Here is a 19,788-nt window from a genome sequence, read left to right on the forward strand (position 1 = left end):
GCTGGATCTCCAGCGTTCCTGCTGCCTCTGCTTTGGGAGTTGCTGGCTCCTGCAGGCAGCAGAAATGGAAGGGATGAGTAAGGCTGGTCTTTAAACCTTCTTGCCCTGTATGGAAACACCAATTAGTTACGGTAAAATAGAACATGCAGCCACAATGGATGTTGAGACCCTGTTTTTCATGCCTCAGTGATACAGGTAGTCACAGTAGTGTGTTTGGGGAAATAGGTGTTCTGCCAGTTCAGTGGAGATGGTTTTCTTTTGAGGTCCTGGTGACTCCAGTCATACACATCCTGGCAAAAAGATTGGTTTAACATGCACGCAGCTGTCACGAGTTACAAACCTACAGATCTAAACGACTTCATGACTTTTTTAGGTGTTTAACACATTGAGTATATTGAGTGTTTTATAGACTACACAAAAGGAAGTGAATCATTTCTTTGGAGGATCAAAAACAAGTTACTTAGCTGTGTTCCTGGAGAAGCAGTGCTAGAGTGCCTTAACAAGCAAGTCACTGTTTGTTTGGTGACAGATTTGGTGCTAATTTTGCTGCTGTCTGCTCCTGTTTGCATCTCATGGTTGTGGATGAAAGCAGCAGAGCCGTGATTAGCTCAGACCCTGCTGAAAAGCCCCCAACACCCAGGAGCTTCTGAAGAACAAGGGAGTGAGAGTAAATTACCCTCTGGCATTTTTATATTTAGCAGGTAAACCTGTTCATTGAAACAGAGTTCATTTACAGTGGCACCCCAGCAGACTGCAGCAGCAGGATGAATTACCAGTCACTCACAGTGCAAACAGGAATCATTCAAACCCTACATCGTCTGTACTCAGGAGTTCAGGTCTCCTGCACTGCACAGTAGATCGCTGCTGGTCCCTCTCAGAATCCTATCAGGCATCCTGGTCCCTGGATAATATTTATATCTGCTTTCCCCCCCAGTGGGTGTTGATTTTAATGCTGTTAACCAGAAGCTGAACAGTTCACTGGATTAGATTCATAGCCACCAAATTAAAAGAAATTCCAGTATATTCTTCCTTTGAGGATATACTTTCTTTGCAGGAGCTTAGACTTGGAGGATCATTAGTGAGATAATATCAGGAGTTTTAACTAATCCTCTAATGATTGTACCAGGGTGAACAAATCTATCTGTGTCAGTTAGCCCAGTGGTCTACTACAAGGCTACTCTTACCTGATAAATGGATTTTCACACTGAAGGGGATTCTTCTCCCTTTTCCCCAAATCTGGAGGCTGTGCAAAGTCCTGAACTTGATGGTGAGGCAGCACGCAGCCAGCTTGGGGCTGTGTTGAGCCTTCCCACTCCCTTTGGAGCGGGATGTGTTCTAGTCATCGAGTTTATTAAAAATGCATATGTTAAGTGATGGGATAATTACAGCAAGTTTGTCTGGGGATGGATAGCAGCAGCGAGAGAAATTTTAAAATGTGTCTCAGAAAATATATCAGCTGTCTTGAGAGAAAACAGTTTGCTGCGGGCGCTTCAGCAGCGTGCACTACGCCTACTGGCATGAGGATAGCTGCAGGACACCCATCTGGGAGCAATGCTTCTCCCTCAGCATCTCTGGGGCACTTGCCAGCACCCCAGTGCTTATGTGCCTTAGGCTTGTGGATTTCCCTGTAGATTTTTGGATAGGATTTTGGCTGGGGAGGGTGCAGCTGTGCTTGCTGGTCACGTGAGGAATGCGGTCTGGAGAGAAGATGCTCTCTCTCTCCTCCAGATTTTGCCTGGGGGTTGCTTGACTGATGCAGCAGACCATTAATTTGCAGTCAACCAGGATATCTCCAAATACAACTCCATCCATTGGCAGGAGGTAAATAGATGCTGCCTTTCTGCTTAATGCAGGGCTGGAGCCCTCTCTATTTATCTTCCCTTTCAAACTGGGTGCATCTGCTATTGCTCTCTAATCTCTTCTCCTCTTTGTTTTACTCATCTGAAGCCTCTTGGCCTTGGAGCTAGTGGAGTTTTGTAATGGTGATTAGTTGGTTTAGTTAGGGTGCTGGGGATATTTGTCCGTGTGCTGCCAAAAAAATGAAATAACTATTATTTTTATGAGCCCACTTCACAGGGAGGCTGTGAGAATTAATTCATGTTTGTAAATTGCTTTGGAGATTTAAAGCTCGGTACAACCACTAAGGATTATTGCTTTCTAATTCTTCAAGGTAGTATAACTTATAAAGACTTCTAGCCTTGAAAGCATCTCGGATATAGGAAGAGTTAAATCCCTTTGAAATAAGATATACTTCTAATGTTTAAGATAAAAATAACTTCTTCTCCACTGCTTCATCCAAAAAAAAAGGTGAGGAAAAAAGCAATGGCAGGTTCTGATAGTGCCTCTTTTTTTTTTTTTCCAGGAGTCCAACGTGCTTATTGCTGCTAACAGTCAGGGTACAATTAAGGTAAGTTATTTTACACATCTTGCCTTTAAACACTTGAATCTGTTGATAGTAAAGAGCAAGGTCAGAGACACTGAACAGGGAGGAGAAACCATTAGAAGATCTTGGCTGTGGAGGTTTGCAATTTAAATGATGTATTTGCCTCTGGCACACAGTGGAGTGAGCAGGCAGTGCCCTGGCAGTGAAACTAGTGCAGTGAGGTGTGGAAGAGTTGCTGGTGGCCATCCAGCACCCACTGCTGCTCCTTGGGGTCCAGGCAGCACAGAAGGCCTGGCACAAGCATCTCCCCAGGCTGTTGCTGGCTCCCACGGCAGCAGAGGCTGAGTGTTAAGTCACCAGTATTAACCTGAGCCTGTCCTCTGGCTGCTGCAGATGCAACAGGGCTGAAAGCAGAGCTCCTGGTGTGCAGCCGGCTGGAGCAGCGCTGAAATGAGCAGGGATGCTCCCTGTCTTTGCTGACTCTGGTGCTCAGACGGGCAGTAACAGACAGCAGCTGCCAGCTTGGGGTTTTGTGAAAGCATCAGCCTTCCCTGTGCACAGTACCAGGTTTTCAGCTCTTTAATTAAGTCTTCCAGAGTGTCTGTACAATATATTTCTGTCTGTGGAATGTCAGGTGATTGGAGTGAAAAGACTGTCCTTCTTTATGTGTCTATCAGCCAAGCAAAACCAGTATCCAAGGCAGTACCAAACTCAGCCCAAACCATTCCCTTGGGAACTTTATCCCCCATTCCACACAGCAGCACTGACCTCCACCATGCCGTTAGGTTTGGTGCTTAATGCCCTAAGCTTGTAGCCCAGACCCCTGGCAGCGTTCTGGAGCTGCTGGTAAAGGGCTTTACTTGCTGTCTGCAAAGTTTTACACTGCATTGTCATTGTCATGAGGCTGAGATCCTGATTGTCCCTCACATCCCTGTGGCAGTAGCAGTTCTCTGGAGCCATACCAGAGCTGCTGGTCTGAATCACCCTGGAAAAATCAGCAAAAATGCAAGAATGGTGAGAGACCCAAGTGGTCTGTGTTTAACTGCATGTCAAGAATTTTTTTCCCCTTTTTTAGGACACACAGGTGGCTGAGTTACTCCTGCTGTTGCAGCATTTGATGCTGTGGCCTCTCATTCATAGGGGATTTATTTATATCTCATGTTTTGGAATTGGTTGATGGTTACTTTGGTCACCTACTCCTTAGGAAAATGGACAAAATGCACAGACGCTTTTGATATTTTGAAGTGAATCCAGCAGCAAGAGCAGTGATTAGAGAGGAGAGGTTTTGCTCATGCACTTTGCTTGTTAATGAGAGAAGGTAGAGAAATGTGCAGCCAGCCAGGGCTGTCAGAGCTCTGGTATCTCCTTTTGCCTTTGACAGCATGCAGTGGGAAGGTGGGATGGTCTAGGAAAGGCCTGGGTGTGCCCAAACCCCCACCGCTTTGGGGACAGGTGCCACACTGGGCATCACCCACGAGCTACAGCTCTAGAGCTTTTCCCAGTAAAGCCAAACCAGGTTAATGGTGCAGCTATGGCAGCCCCACAGGCACTTCTCTGCTGTCTCTAGTCCTCTCTTCAGAGGCTGCTGTTCCATCCCAGCCTGGACAAGGGAAACGAGCACGGAGAGCTGGCATGACAAAAGCTCTGATATCTGGTACAAGATTTCCAGGAGCTGTGTGATTGAGATGAGGGGAAATGAGGCATCTGTGGATGGTTTTGCTTCATGGCTAATTTATCATCACACAAGCAGACATCAAAATTGGGATGCTTGCCAAGTGCTTTGCCCATTTGTGGGATATTATTGCATGCTGGTGAATAAAGGGTAAGGGGTGGAGACAGAAGGGTTAGTCCTGTCTTAGTGATCTATATGCTGACGTAGGAAATAATGAATGCCATAAATTCCTATCCTAAATGTCTCGTCTTCCTTACTAATCAGGTACTGGAGCTGGTATGAAGGGTTTTCTCTCAAGGCATGAGGTACTTGGTCCTGCTGATATGCTACAGTATTCATCTGAGAACCACAGTGGGACAAGAAACCAAAACCACCTTGATGTTCCTCCCCAGAACGATCATGTTTGGGTTTTTTTCCATTTATGGACTTTCTAGGACATTTTGAGACACTGGTAACACCAATGAACTGTCTGCCATCAACATTAATTCCACAGACTTTGCTGGTGGTGGTATGGTTGTCTAATTTTTATGATAGGAAAACAAATTCTTTTAAATAAAAACAAAAAGGAGTAATAAAATTTATTGAGCCACAAGCTGAAGCTGGAAGATTGTCTTGTTGCATAAGAGAGCAGAGTGACTTGTGAAGGGAGCTTACAGGAGCACACAGGGCTGTCGTCAGCTGCACATCTCCAGTTACTTACATCTGGACTCTCCTTCATCCTCACCAGAAAAAGAAAATCTCTAAGCCTTACCTGGACATGCAAGCAATTCACTTTGAAATCCCATCATGATACGGTTCTGTTGTTCCTTTGATTATTAATTATTTTTTAGATGCATTATATGTTGAGAAATGTCACCGAGGTTGACACCACTGGAGACTGAAGTCCTCTAGTCATCGAGAAGGACACCTTCCCCTTCCTCCTCTCCTTAGACCCCTTCCTTGCCCCAAAGGGGCAGTTCCAAAGGAGAGAATTAAGTTGTCCTCCCATCCATGTGGGCCACCTGCCACCAGCAACGTGTTGGGATGAGGGGGCCTGCAGTTCCTGAGACCTGGACCGACCTTGCCAAGACATCGTGGGATAAAGATCTGCCTCCCACTGACCTGGCTGTGTTTGACTATCTCAGCTAGAGGAGGAAGCTTCTAGATCCAGTTACCAAAGCCCTGCGCCACTCAATCGCCTGTGTGGTCTGGTTGTGTTTGCCCCTCTCTGCACACCGTGGAAGCCAAGCATTTTGAATGTTGTAATAAGAGAGGGGATGGAGTTGGTTTGTAATGTGTTTCAGAGCCATGATATAAGTAGCCTTATTTTTAATGGTCATGCATACACTTAATTGTACATATGGAGGGGGAATAAACCATGAAGCTGAGAGTTGTTGTTGCTTTCTTGGCAGGAGCAGAGCAGATAAGAAGGTGCAGACGGTTGTCATGAGCAGCAGCCAGGCTAAACTGTCAGGATTGCTGCCAGCACTCGTTAAGCTTGAAAGTGGATTTGGTGGGCATAGTGTCTTTTCCCTGCCATGGGTGTCAAAGGTGCAATGCAGACAGTGGTACCTGTGGGAAGTGTTTTGGTTTGCAAACAGAATCCTTTCTCATTCATTCACTGCAGGACGTGTCTCCCGCATGCCACGGGGGCTGGGATTGATGCAGGGACTTCGCACAGGTCTCTTGTCCTGCAGGTGCTGAAAGCCTGACTCTCATCTTCCCAGGAGGATTGTGTGATCTTCCCACACCCTTTGAGCACCAAGCAGGGAAGGAGAGTAAGGATGCTCTTGAGGGTATTAATAAAGAAGCAGGGACAAAGCCTTGTGGCAGAACTGGGGACAGGTCCTGTCCTGGTTCAGTGCCTGGTGCATGTTTCTAGGGGGTCATCTATGCTCCTTCAAAGATAGAAGGATGTGGGACACTGCCAGTAGCTTCAAAGAGTCTAGTCCAGTGGGGAGAAAAGTGATGCTGAGCTCCAAGGCAGGGGTGGGTGCTGCATGCTGGTTTTCTTCCATCATTTCTGGTGTGTCAGTGGTGGGGAGGGTGAGGAGAGAAGGAAAGATGAGAGGACAGCACACCAGATTGTGTTCTGCTCAGGAGTGCTACCTGCAGGTCTCCATTGTATGAGCAACCTGAGTCACTGTGACAGAAGAAAACAAAATTGGTTCCTTCTGCCTGATGGCAGCTGCCTGACATGTCCCACTGGGCATTAGTTTGATTTCCAGTTTGCTGCATTTGAAGAGAATTTGGTGGGAGTGACTGTACTGAGCATCCTTCCCAGCCAGCCCTCTCCAAAGGTAGGGCCGATGTGATGATCCATTGCCACTGCTCTTCCTGCTTCCCCTGGTTTCAGGTGTGGATTCCCCCCAGCCTCTGGCTTGCTTATCAATGTCTTCTAATTTATTTTGCAAAGTGACCTGGCTGCTGTTGTACCCCAGCCTGGTGCCACGCAGCCGCTGTTGGCAGGTGACCTCATTCCTTCTCTCTCCCCACTTGAACATCCTCCGTGTTTTAAATTGAAATTGTTCTGACAAAGCCAAGATCTTTAAAAAAGAAGAAAAAAAGCAGCTGTTTTGAATGCTGTAAGGTTACTCCTTGAATTAAACAGGGAAAGCTGTTTAACATCGGATGCCTTTAATTTTTTCAGTTTTCATTCTGTTTCAATCAAGATAAAATGCAAATTTGGTGTCTGGCCCTAATTAGAAACACAGCAGCTCATAAACAGAAGTTGATGGCAATTTTTTGTCTTCGTCTCTTTGTCACAAGAGGTAATGCTCCTTCTTTTAATCCCCTTAATTTTCTTTCCTTCAGGTAACTTTTCACAGTTGACAAATTAAGTCCCATGTAATTACTGTAATTTTGTTGGAGTTTTTTTTAAAACAGCATGTGGTCAGTATTTTTTTAATTAGTCACCAACTCAGCAAATGGTTCCTGTCATGTTTTCAGCCTTTTTAGAGTCAGGGGGTGATTGACTTTGGGAGGGATGTCCAGAGGTCTTTGGTCCAACCCCCTGTGCAGAGCTTACTCAAAGTTGGATGAGGTTGCTTCAGGGTCTGGAGATGTTCACAACTCAACCAGGCATGGATAGAAAATTGCCAAGGCCCTCTGGAAAACCTGTTCCAGCACTTAACCACTCTCCTTGTGGAAGTTAATTGCAGATGGTGGGCACTTGGAGTCTTAATTCTCACTTTCTTCTTTTGAAAAGAACAGGTTACAAAGCCCTTGACTGGAAGCTGCCCTAGACCATTTTTCCTCCAGCTCTTGTGTCCTTGCAGGAGGTGTTAGGTGAGTCAGATTTTTTGAGAAAGGGAATTTAAAACCTTTCTTGGCTAGACAGTGTCTTCAATTAACTTTAAAGCATTTAACAGAAGAGTAGGAGGAACATGCCTCAGTGCTAAAAAAATTCAGCGCTGGAGGGAATTGAAAATGATGGTCAATGGGAAATCTAAATTAATATCAATATGTCAGGGCTCTCCTGCAGTGTGTGTGGCCAGCTGCTAATGCCAGTGTTCGACCGAGTGCGGAGCCTTGTTTGTTTAGGGTAATTTTGTTTAACTATGGAAGGTCATAATGACATCAGCAGATAATTGAGAAGGCAGATTAACTCCTTTCCAGCTCAGAAGTCCTCTTTCCATTCTCACTGCTTTTCTGGTGGTCAGAAGTACCCAGCAAGGACCTGCAGCAGTCCAAGGGTGAGTAGAGCATTCACTCGTGGCGTTTGCCTTGAAGAACTCCTCTTGTGTGTCAGCAGCACCCGGTGTCCTGGCAGGCATCCAGAGGAGGTGATTGCATCCTGCCTCCTGCCAGCCTTTGCCACTGCCTGCAAAGGCTTTTCCTTGAGGCCAGCCTCATGGGATGTTCTTTGCCTGATCTCAGAGAGCAATTTTCCTTCCTCTCAGCAGTGTGGAGACCATGTCCTGCGCTTGTTAATGGGTGGAGCGTGTAAAGGTCAGGGAGTGTCACCTACCTTAAATGCTGGGGATCTGAGCGGTTTGGCTAGTGGGAAGGTGTGCTTGAGACCATGGGAATCCACAAATTAGAGCAGCATCAGTGGCATAAGGCCCAGAGCCCACATCTGTCTCCTGGAGAAGCACCTGTAGCATTAGTCCCCCCAGCCTTCTGGTAATCATCACCACATGGTTTGTTTTAATTTTGTTTTCAGAGCGAGCTGCAAATTCTTGAAATGATGATCATCTCATCTCTGTTCAGTTACAAGGCACTTTAAATTCTTCTTAAGATAATTTAAAAGTGGTTAGTTGGGTTAAAGCAAAACGAATTCTCTGCTCTGTGTGTTAACCAGCCATTTGAGTTGAGTAGGTCTCACCAAAAAACTCCTTTAAATCTCTCCACCTTAGCTTTCACATGTTAAATCTGGCTCTGGCTGACGGCTGGCCATTGGTACACAGCAGAGGCAGAACAAGAATTTGCCCTCCAACATCAGCAGGGAAAATTTCCTAGGAGTGGAAAGAAATTGATGGGTTTTTGATATCTCTTAGGAATAAATTATGAGAAAGAAAATTAGTATGAGCTTTCCTGACCGGTGTTCAGGGGAAGGGGAGAAAGTGGTTCCATCTCTCCTAGACTGCAGCATCTCGCAGGGCTCCACGCATCATGAACATTTCAGGTGAAGGAGGGCTCCACACACACATCACAGCCTCCAATCTGCCTGGAATAGAATGTTTGCAGTGTGCCTGCTACCATCAGTGGGCTGTGCTGGAAAACAGCTCATCAGGGAGTGAGGGGACAAAACCAATCTGATAGCTGCTTGCCTAAAACCTCTGATGCATGCAGAAACAGATTTTATTTGTCTCTCAGTTCTGCCTTCTCTAGTGTCTCCCAAATCTGTGGAGTTGTAGTCCCAAAATTTGAGGGTGGAGACTTGCATGAATAGCAGAGAAGTATGAGTGCCATGAGCATCTCTAAAACCATCATCCCCCCTGAAATCCCTCCAGTGCCTCCACCCATCCAAGAACTGGGGAGCACACTGTCTCATAAGATCCTTTCGGGCAGATATTAATTTGGGAAATAATTTTGGAGGTGAAGGCTGTCCTTGGCAGGCCTGAGTAATAGCATGTGACAGCTGAAACTGAGCCAGCAGTGTGAGCACAACATGAATCCTAAACCCACAAGCATTGGTGTGCCCTTGCAGCCCTGGGAGCCTTTAATTAATGAATTAGAAGTGTTCATTTCAAGATAAGCTCATCATTAACCCCCCTCAACAGCAGGATTCTCTCAGAGAGGGCCAACCACCACGGTGGGTCTGCAGGGAGCCACAGGCACAGTGCTGGGCTCTAATGGAGGTGTGAAGGCAGTGGAACCAGTGTGTCCCCTGCTCCAGACCCCACAGTGAGGACAGGGACTGCTGGAGGATGAGCAATTCATGCTGCAGGCATGATCCCAGCACCTGTCTCTGGTGGGCTGGGTAGGGAAAATGCTCAGCAGCTCTGATTTTGTCCTTAGGGGCCTTATTTCAACAAGAGGTTTGTCTTGATTACAGCGCTTAATCTGACTTGTCAAAATCTTCCTAAAACCATTCAGGGTGTTTAAGAGGGATAATACACTCCTTTTATCGCCTTAGATCTGAGCAGGAGCTGGTCTGAAGCCACCAGGCCAACTGCTCCTGTCCCATTCCCCATTACTCTGGGACAGAGGCATGTGTTAGGGTACTGCCCCCAGGGATGAGCCCTCACACCCCCAGCGTGGTGCCAGGGCTCAGCTACCCATAAACTATAGAGAGTCGTTTTTATTGCTTAATAGTTATGAAAACAATCACCAAGAGCCAGTGGCTCTTTCCTGGTCCTGTGGTGACCAAAAAACATCCTGAAGCTGGCATTGATCTGCAGAGAGCAGAGCAACCCATGCCTGAATGGGGCAGAGGATGCTGGGGGGGGGGGGGAAGGAAAGTGGGGCTGACCCCTCAAAGTCAGCAGAGCATCACGCTCGAGCTGGCGCCAGACGGGCCGGGCTGAAATGGGCCAAAGGCCAGCAGAGCGTGATGGCACAGCCCCAGGGAGGGTGTGGGTCCTGAGAGGGACGTGGGACAGCCCTCCCTGGGGCTGTGGGGAGGGTAGGGGGGCATCCCCTCCTCCCCAGCTCTGCACTGAGGAGGAGGAGGAGAGCTGATTTCCAGGCTCTTGAAATGGGATGAGAAACGATGGGTTTGTGTTGCTAGCAAAGGGCAGTGGAGCCAGGAAGAGTTCAGAGCACCACGCCTGTTTTGTGAGATCTTAAGCAGCTTCTGTCTGGTGTTAGTGGAGAAGACATCCCTGCATGCCCCAGCTCACCCAGAGGGAAGAGGAGAGGATAGCATCGATTACAACCTGTCCACACCCCCCACTTTTCTCCTGTTCAGTTTTTTTTCCTGTAGGAGATTAATGGGAACTCTTTGTCTTCTACCATGACTGTACCTTATGAATTCTCTGTCTCATCCCCATCCTTTAAATTATCCACATAATAAAATATGTATTCAGTGATTCCAGGTCATAATTTGATCTGCTTAGGGAAGAAAAGGAATGATAGAGAAGGTTGCCAGCATGCTCAGCTCTCCTCCATTTATCTTTATTTATCTTCTTTTTTCCTAACAACTTGTGTGTAGCCAAGTGATGGAAATTCCAGTACCTGTGTGTTGGTTCCTTGCAGGACAAGGCTCCCCCTCATACCCCCACAGCTGGGCAGGACCCACTGAGCTGCTCTGGCTGCCCCACACCCCCATCTGCTGGCAAAGGAGATGTTTGGGGTGCTGAAGCATCCCCATAATTCCTGCCTTGCCCTCACTGCTTCTGGGATCAGTTTTATCCAGCTGTAAAGAGGGCACAAGCTCTGTGCCAACCCCTCAGATGTTTATATATCCTGCAGGAAAGTGGGTCTGCAGGAGTAAACCTGGAGAGGCACGTGAAGCACTCGGGGTGTGCCCAAACTGCTGGCAAAGGCAGAATGGCATGGCCTTATCCCAAGGCAGAGACATGGGGTTAAGGTTCCTTCCTTGGTGGAGCTTCTGAACAGCTCTGGAGCTGGCAGAGTTTCATTTTAATACCAAATTTAAGGTCTGAACATGGGTTTTAATTATTTCACTACATCCCTGTGACATCTAAAAAGCCTTGTGCATGGCAATAGCAGCGCTAAAGGGCATTTTGCAATTTAAAAAACCCCAGGAATCTGTAATATCCTGATGTCACTGAGGTATGCTGCAATTCCCACCGAGCTGGGAAGCTGCCTGTGCCCCACAGGCCTGGAAGGAGGAGGAGGAAGAGGAGGAGGGAGCGTGCAGCCAGTGAGGGGACATCTCCCATCTCCAGTCCAGTGTGTCCCAGGCATGGAGCACCCCCGAGGCTCTCGTGTGGTGGACTAGGAGACAATTTGGGGTGGGAGGGGGCTTGTCTTCTCCTGCACAGGGGCAAGGAGAGCTTCCCTGCTTGGCTGCTCCGAAGGAGTGATTGTGCCGAGAGCACACGATGCTTGTTTGCAATAAGAGATCAGGATTTAAAATCCTTGCACTTAACCAGGGACTAACATCTCTCATGTACCCGCTTCCCCCGTGGCTCTTTTCACAGCTGCTTGTCTGCCTGGGGGCCTGCAGAGCCTCTTCTGCTGGGCTGCAAAGCCACGGGTTTCAATGGCATGGGCTGGGGGGGTGTCAGCGCTGCTTCTTGGGAGGCAGGAATTTGGGTGAAAGCTTCCAAAATAAGGTTTCAAGGAACTCCAATGACTTGTTATGAGCCCCCAGAGGCTGTTTGCCTCTTGCCTGTGCTTTTTAGGGCTGTTTGTTCTGGAGATGGAGATGGTCTGTGTGTCTGGCACTGCTGATGGGTGAGAAAGGCTCATCACAGGGATGATGATGATGATGCTTTAATGATGATGAAGTGTTACTGTAATCCTGGACAGGCAAAGGGGGACAAAAATCAGATTGGAGCTGTCTGCCCAGGGGCTCCAGACATTTCTGAGCATCTAAGGCCTTGCTACTGCACTTCTGCTGTCAGCAGTGGGACAGAGGGGGAAGAAAACAGGGAAGACAATGTCCCAAAGCACCCAGTGTGATTTAGAAAGCTGGGAACTCTTGTGCTTTGCCAGGGTACAAGTGTCTGAGCTTGGATAAATCCTCTTTTTTGGGCTGGCCCTGAGAGCAGGGGGAGATTTCCAGCTTGCTTTGCATGGAAGAACCTCAGGACACCAAAGGAAAGAGATGCTCTATCCAACATCTGCTCTCAGTCCCTGCATGCCCAAATTCTCTTCTACTGCCCTCAGCCTGTCCTCCAGGCAGGCTGCTGTCTCCATCCTGGTGAGCTAAGAAAGCCACTGCTTGCTTCCCCAGCTCTCAGCATGTTTTGAGGCTGGGGGTGACAGCACCGTGGCAGAGCCCCCTGCCATCAGGGACAATCTGCTGCCCCACAGCCCTGCCCCTGCCAGCCTGGCTACGGCTCCCACTGGGCTCTGGGCTCCAAGAGGGACCCTCAGAAGAGAGAGCCCCTGCAGGGTGACACCACTCTCCATGTGGCTCAAACACAATGGAGAGGTATTTGGGAATGTATGTGGGCACAGGCTGGCAACAAAGTGACTGTTACATGCAGGGAGATGCAGCTGAAATTAGGGAGCAGCAGAGAAATTGCTGCCAGCAGCACCTGAAACCCAAGGATGGGGCACAGCTTTGCACCTACTTACCCCCAGCAGCAGTAACCAACCTCAGCAATGCCCATGGGTGACTCTTCTGGGCACACTCAAGGGGGGGCTGGAGACAGAAAAAGGTGGACAAGAGCAACATTTAATTGAGCTGCCACATCCTTTGTGCCCCTCTCAAGGATCAATGTGTCTCCATGCTCTCAGCATCAAAGCTGTGCCTGTCCTTAACATGCACAATCAAAGAATCCATTTGGTTTCCTGTGTGCTCCTGGTGATCCCTAAGCACAAGTCTATTAGATGTTTTCTGAAAAGCCTCCTCTCCTAGTGGGTATTATATATACAGGCACATTGGCTTAACACAGCTGCTGCAGTAGCTGGGCTTCACATCAGTGCTCTTCTATAATAATGATATTTATTATTCACATGTGCAACATTAGAAACTGTTTGGTCATTACAAGACAAACTTCCACTGGCTTCACAGCAAAGGTGTTTGCTTCTCCCCAGCAGGGTTGAAGATGGACACAGCCTCACGGGCAGCACAGGTTGTAGCTGCCAGCACATCACCCAACTGAGCTCGCTTGCATTTCCCACTGCTGGAGCATCTCAAGGCCTTCTCCTCTCCTTTGAAAACACAAACTGCACTGAAGGAATTCTTTGCAGTGGACTGGGGAGTGGCTTTCCCAGCCCATCCCCAGGAGGATTGAAGCCCTGGTGGTATGGGTATAAAGCACCCGAGCTGCCTTGGCATGAAGCTCACATCTGTTTTGTGGGATGCTTTTTTGGCTTTGTTGCCATTCTCCACACCCCTGCCAGTGCTTACATTCAGTGAACCATTGCATGATAGCAGATAATCTGGAGGCTTTGACTGGAGGGCTTATTGCTCTCATGATTACAGTCAAACCTTTTTAATACCACCTTTGGTTTACAGCGTGTTGCTCCCTCTTATCACAGACACACAGCCCTGTGCATTCTGCAAATTCCTGCTCTCAGCCACCCATAGCCCCTTATTCTGAGCATCCTGCTGGGGCCCTGAGCTTGGCTTCAGGTATCTCCCCAGAGCCCTGAGGATCTACCCCAGGTCTCCAAACTTCCACCCTAAAACTCAATAATCCACCCAGAGCCCTAAAAACGTCCCCCCGCCAGGGCCCCAATAACCCCCCCATGGTGCTGAACATCTACCCTAGGTCCCCAAATATCCCCCCCAGCCTCAAGCATCCTTCCACAGCCTTGAGCATCCCCTCACCATAGGGTTCAAAGGGGCTGCAGTGCCTGGGATGCTCCCCTGCCCAGAACGAGCCCTGTGGGCTGGAGACCTCTCCGGGACTATTCAGCCTTCCTGGGTCTCTGTGAGGGGAAGGCGGTGCCTGTCCTTGTCTATAATTGAAATAGATGGAATCAGGACAGATCAACATCTAATTCCTCGCCTGGGTGAGTGGAGAGACATATGTTTAATTTTCTGGTAATTCAGGCTGGGAGCCCCGGTTTGTTCCTCGGTGCGCACGGAAGGATCGCCGCCGCCGAGAGCAGCTCCGCTCCGCACACGTAGCTCTGCATAAGAGCTTCTCCCTGGGGCTGCAGTCCCCAGCACCCCTGAGAGAAGGAATAAAAGCCATCTCCCAAACCTCCAGGGAAATAACAAGGATGCTCAAAGCCCGGGGAAGAGTGTGGGCACTGGCTGCAGATCTGTTTCCACAGGTTTTTTTTGGAGGAAGGTTCTGGGAGAGGTGCAGCAGGAGGGGAGGGATGGGAACAGCAGCGACTCTCTGCTGGACATCCCCCTAAGACTGCACAGGGAAGAGATCTTGGGGCTTTCAGGCCAATCCAGAAGGTCTCATTCACTGGAGTGTTTTTCCTAATACTGAAGTGATGGAAACCTCTGGGGTATCCCTGAGGCTCAATTCCCACTGGCATCAGCAAGGCAGGCTTGTGAAACATGAGGGTGCCTGTGTTCTTTGGGTGATTATGGCCCAGAGTCCCAAAATGAGCATGAGCAAAACAGAGAGAAAAGGGATTTGAAATGATCTCCCAAACAATTTTTCTAAATTAAAGTCTCTAGTTCTTCCCAGCATGGCCCTCAGGGACCCCTTCAGACCATCCATGCCTCATGCAAACCACATGCTCCTCCCTCCAGAGACCATTCCTTGGAAAATTGGTATTGGCTTGGGGTGTACTTTTCTCTGAAGTACATTTAAGAGCAAGGGATTTTGTCCATCTCTCCTCAGCATCATTAAGGTTTCATTAAGGACCCTCAAACAGGGTTGTCAGCTTTGGGCTCTGCTTGACCCTGCTTTTCCCTTGCACCTTCACAGGAATTGGAGCACATGGTTTTTACAGCCAGGCACCCTGCTCTGAGGGATTTGGGTGAGAAACTGCTCCTTCATGCATGGTCACACCCAAAACACTGAGTTTTGGGGACATTGCCCTTGACTTTGACTCGTTGTGGCTGGAAGGTGAAGGAGGGCAGTGACTCCTCCAGCTGGAGGGAGCCAGGAGGGCCTGATCAGCTATTTCACCCTTGCTTATGTATGGTTTATTGGGCTTTTTTCCATCAGCATGGTCCAAGGAATGTGATTTTTGTCATGATCATGTCATGATCTGTAAAGCCAAAGCTGAAATACCTCATTTCCAGCTCAGGCTTTTGCATGACAGTCTGCAAAATTGCCTCCCACCTCACTGGTGGCACTCAGGGTGTAGGTCAGCCAGGTTTAGTTACCTCCAGTGTCTGAGACCATCAAAAAATCATTGCTGGCTTCCTTAGAGTGGTGGGTTTCACTCTGTGTAGGATGTCTGTGTGAAGGTTTCAGACTCCCTACACATCTAAGTGGGTACTTATCTACAGAGCTGAACTGCTCATCACTATTAATGGCCTTTATATTTCTCATTGAGCCTCCATTTTACAGAGGTAGGAGGTAAATTGGGAAATTTACCCAAAGCAATGTGGGGAAATTGGGACATGAAATCGTATCTGAGGAGTCATGGACCATTTAGTACTACCTTGTTCCTGTGACTGAAAAAGGTCTATTTTAACACACCAGGACAGGAGTCTCTAACCTGAGGGAGTAAGTAGCTTGCCAGGAAACCTGTCAAAGTTTTGTGCAGAATCAGGTGGAATTGCTCTTCTCAACTTTGGTTCACCAGCTCCGCTAAGAAAAAATATTTTCCACTGTCAACAGCGCTACTCATTGTTGAGCAAAAAGCTTTTGGAGGCTCATTATTTTCAATATTCAGGTAGGTTATGATGTTAAAAGGAATTAGAGTGCTCCAAATATCCTAAAATACAGCCTCTCCAGAATCTTTCCTGCATTATTTTGGTTGATGGTAATTATATATATAACAGTAATTGGGTGAATTTGTCACTAACTCAGAAATGGCTTCAATGGCTCTCAACCTGCAAGGAGAGGATTCCATTGAAAATCTCTCTCGGCTCTGTTTGAGTAAGTGACCACTGGGAACAGAGGCTCATTTCACATGTTTTTGATGAGGCCGGTCTCCGGCTCTCAAAGAGCAGTGGGGAGTGCTGAATTCGAATCTTTTTAACCAAGTTCAGTAAGGATGGGTGTAAAAATACCTGCTGCCAGCTTGACCACTTACCCTTCACTCCCCCAAGGTCTGACAGCTGGTCAGGGGCAACATGTAATGCCAATATGGTTCTTTCACCACCCTGCTTAGAAGGAGAGCTGCATAGGACCCTCAACAGGAAGGTCCTCAGCCCTCCTGTTGAGGCTGCAGCTGCTGCTCCCTCCTTCCCAGGCAGCTCTGTTCACCTGTCCTGTCATGTACAACTGATACCCCAACCTCAGCTGAGTAACAACCTCCCCCAGAGATGTTAATTAACTTTTGGGGGGCCAGGGGGTGTCAGAACCCAGAGTTGTGGGTACTACCCACACCTGTTTTGTGCTATTACAGAATTCCAGAATGGTTTGGATTGGAAGGGACTTTAAAGACCATCTCATTCCTCCCCCAGAAGACCAGGTTGCTCCAAGCTCCATCCAACCTGGCCTGGAACACTTCCAGGGCTGGGGCAGCCTCAGCCTCTCTGAGCAACCTGTGCCAGGGCCTCACCACCCTCACAGGGAAGAATTTCTTCCCAATATCCCATCTACCCATGCCCTCTGGCGGTGGGAAGCTATTCCCCCATCTCCTGTCACTCCGTACCCTTGTCCAAAGTCCTCTCTTGGAGCTCCTTCAGTCACCGAAGGGGCTCTAAGGTCTCCCTTCTCCAGGCTGACCAACTCCAGCTCGCCAGCCATCCCCCACAGCAGAGGAATTCCAGCCCTCCGACCATTTCTGTGCCCACGCCGATTTGCATCCAGACCCCAGGTAGACTGAGGTCAAACTCAGTTGGCTCTCGCTTTTGTTTGCATCCCATTTTACCCCCTTTTCTCCCTCGCTTTTCTCCCTCCCCTTCTTGCAGCGGGTTGGCTCCGGGAGCCGTGTCCGGGCGGCGCGCCGGGGGCGCGGGGGGGCGGCGGGGCAGCCGAGGGCGGTGGGAGGCGATGCGGCGGTGCCGCCCGGGTTTGCGGGTGGGATTTTCCTCCCGCCTCTGCCCACTAGGCGGCTGCGTGCGGGAGAGCCCGGAGCGGGGAGCGGAGAACGAGGGAGAGCAAGGGGAAAAAAAAACGGGGGGTGGGGGGGGGGGGAACCAAGCTGGTGAAATTTAAGGAAGGGACGAAGCGGCAGCGAGGCAGTCCCGGGGTCGCTCCTCTCGGCCGCAGCAGCCGGAGGGGCTGCCGGTGCCAGGCAGGGCGCCAGGCCGAGCCCGGGCACCCGCGGAGCGGGCCCGCCCCACGCGCTTCCCGGAGGCAGCAGGAGGAGCCGGCCCGGCTCGGCCCGGCCCGGCCCGGTGAGTGTCCTCAGCACCGCGGACAGCTCCGCGCTCCGGCTTCGCGTTCCGCGCTCCGGGCTCTGAGCTGCGCGCACAGCGCTCCGGGCTCCGCGCTCCGGGCTCCGGGCTCCGCGCTCCGGGCTCCGGGCTCCGCGCTCCGGGCTCCGGGCTCCGCGCTCCGGGCTCCGCGCTCCGCGCTCCTGCTCCGCGCTCCGCGCTTCACGACACTGCGTTCCGCAATGTGGGCTCCACGCTCCGCGGCGCTGAGTTCCTTGGTACGGCTCTGAGCTCCGCGGTGGGGTCTGGGCTCTGAGCTCCGCGCTCCCCGGGCACAGCTCCCCGAGCTCCCCGGGCACGGCTCCCCGAGCTCCGCTTCCCCGCGCATCCCAGCCGCGCCCCGGCCCCGGCTGCCCGTGCTCTTTGCTCTGTGTTTTCCCCTCTCCGGCCGGGCAGGAGCCGCGGAGTTGAGCGCGGAGGGAAGCGGCGGTGGGCAGGGACTCGCGATTCCCTCTCCGCGGCGTCTCCCCGGCCCGGCCGCGGGCGGCTGTGAGAGGAAAGAGGGGGTATGTTGGTTATTTTGGGGGGTGGTAAAGGCTGCCTGCACTTTTCTGCAAGTTCCTTTTGTGGCTGGAATGAGATTGAAGAAATTTGGCTCTCGGCACCTGCGTCACACGGAGACAGTTCGTGGAGGGAGGAGGCTCCTTGCTGCATCCTTGCAGGCAGCGCTGGGGTGCTCATTCGCACCCTCTCCCCGTCAAACCCAGGCTCCATCTCTCCTTCTCAGCCCGCTCCTTCCCTTCTGCCCACGACTCCCACTCCCCAGAGGGCCGCGGGGGCAGCAGTGTCCCCAACTCCGGGAGATGGGAACGAGCCCGAGCAGCCTTTCCCTCCCTCCCGCACCGCCGGGATGCTGCCGGCGAACGCGCAGCCCACCCGGGCTCTGCCGAGCCTCAGCCCCGGCTTTCTGCCTCAATTCGCCAAAGTTTGAACACGGCTTTTGCCTCCTCCTGCCGCCTGCTCAAGCAGCAGCGGTGCCTTTCTGCAGGGGAGCTGAGCCCCGGAAGGGACCAGCGCCGAGCTTTGGGCTGAAAGATGCTCCCTGAGCCTGTGCAGAGCTGCGACTTTTACAGGCAGGGAGCGGAGCGCTTGCTTGGCGAGGTCACCGCTGACGGAGGGGTGGCAGAGCATCTGGAGGAAGGGACTCCGAGGGTGTGTCTGAGGAACGCATTAATTAGGAGTGCTTCATTAGCAGTTACCTGCTATGGCTTCCGACAGAATCCATCTATCCGGAGAGGAGGAGAAGGCGAAGCCCAGGGCGGGGGATCCTTTCTGGAGCGGCAAGGGCTTCGCTGAGGTGCTCTGGAGCCCGGGGAAGGACGCATCCCTGTATTCTGCCGTCCTGGCTGGAAGTGGGGAGCGCCTCGCCGCTTTAAGCTCTTGCCTGTGTATCGGCTGGGCAGCTGAGACCAGACATCTCCTGCGGTGGCACTGGGGTCTCAAGGAAGGGTCAGATTTAGGGATTGATTTCTGCCGGCTGCATCCCTGTGGCTGCCCCCTGCATCGCACCCCCTTGGGACGTGTGTCTGCAGGCAGGGAAACTGAGGCAGGGGGAATGGGCAAGAGGAGAAGGCTCGGCAGGCAGACAGGAGGGTCACGGGGGCTTTTCCTGCACCTTTGGTGGAGCCTGGCTGTTTCTTTGACTCTCAGGTGCTCAGAGCAGTGAGGTACAAAGCCTGGGTTGGTACAGGGAGGATCACTGGGAGGAGCAGGTCCTCCCCAGCAGGCACCGGAGCAGCAAGAGGAGATGACTGCTCGGGAGCTTTTCCTGCAGCCACAGGGCAGAGCTGGGCCCTGGGCTCGTATGGATCCATATGTAGAGCTGTACTTCCAGGACTGGGGAAAAGAGTGCTGGCTGCTGGGGCTCATCGTGCTGGTGCTGGGGAGGGATCTGGCTGTAAGGCCTGGCAAAGCAGGGATGAAGAGACAGTTTGTTTCTGGGCTGAGGGTGAGGTTTCCTCTGGGCTCGGGGAGGGAGGTGGCTCTGCAGGCAGGGAAAGGCTGGACTCCCATGTTTGTGAGGCTGCTTGTGGAGTGGAGAGCCTGGAGGACATCCTGCCCTGCCCTGCACCCCAAACCTGCTCACAAGGACTTATCAGGTGGCTTTGAGCATCAGCAAGGTGAAGCTGCAGGGACAGCTTGTCACCATGGGCAGCAGCCACGGGGGAACACGTGGATCTCTTGCTGTTCTCCTGATGGTGGTGCTCCAAGCTCCCCAATCCCCCTAAAACAGCTCAAGAACCGTACTGAGAAGTA

General features: G+C 50.7%; 2 protein-coding genes across 6 annotated transcripts in view; both read left to right on the plus strand.

Annotated features, from left to right (window-relative positions):
- COP1 (COP1 E3 ubiquitin ligase) overlaps window positions 1–5,422 on the plus strand; it is a 124,275-nt gene extending 118,853 nt beyond the window's left edge. For all 5 annotated transcript variants that reach the window (XM_005528753.3, XM_014257608.2, XM_088060605.1 and 2 more), the window contains exons 19-20: window positions 2,363–2,407; window positions 4,320–5,422. In XM_005528753.3, the coding sequence (XP_005528810.2) occupies window positions 2,363–2,407; window positions 4,320–4,337 (63 nt within the window). In that variant the 3' untranslated portion in view covers window positions 4,338–5,422. The remainder of the gene's footprint in view (window positions 1–2,362; window positions 2,408–4,319) is intronic.
- Window positions 5,423–17,411: 11,989 nt separating this feature from the next.
- TNR (tenascin R) overlaps window positions 17,412–19,788 on the plus strand; it is a 74,296-nt gene continuing 71,919 nt past the window's right edge. Inside the window, exon 1 of the mRNA XM_088060371.1 lies at window positions 17,412–17,493. The gene's annotated coding sequence lies outside the window, so the exon portion shown is untranslated. The remainder of the gene's footprint in view (window positions 17,494–19,788) is intronic.

Source organism: Pseudopodoces humilis, chromosome 10 (assembly GCF_049639895.1).
Source record: "Pseudopodoces humilis isolate 2021_Gansu_Grassland_sample_001 chromosome 10, ASM4963989v1, whole genome shotgun sequence".
Taxonomy (NCBI): domain Eukaryota; kingdom Metazoa; phylum Chordata; class Aves; order Passeriformes; family Paridae; genus Pseudopodoces; species Pseudopodoces humilis.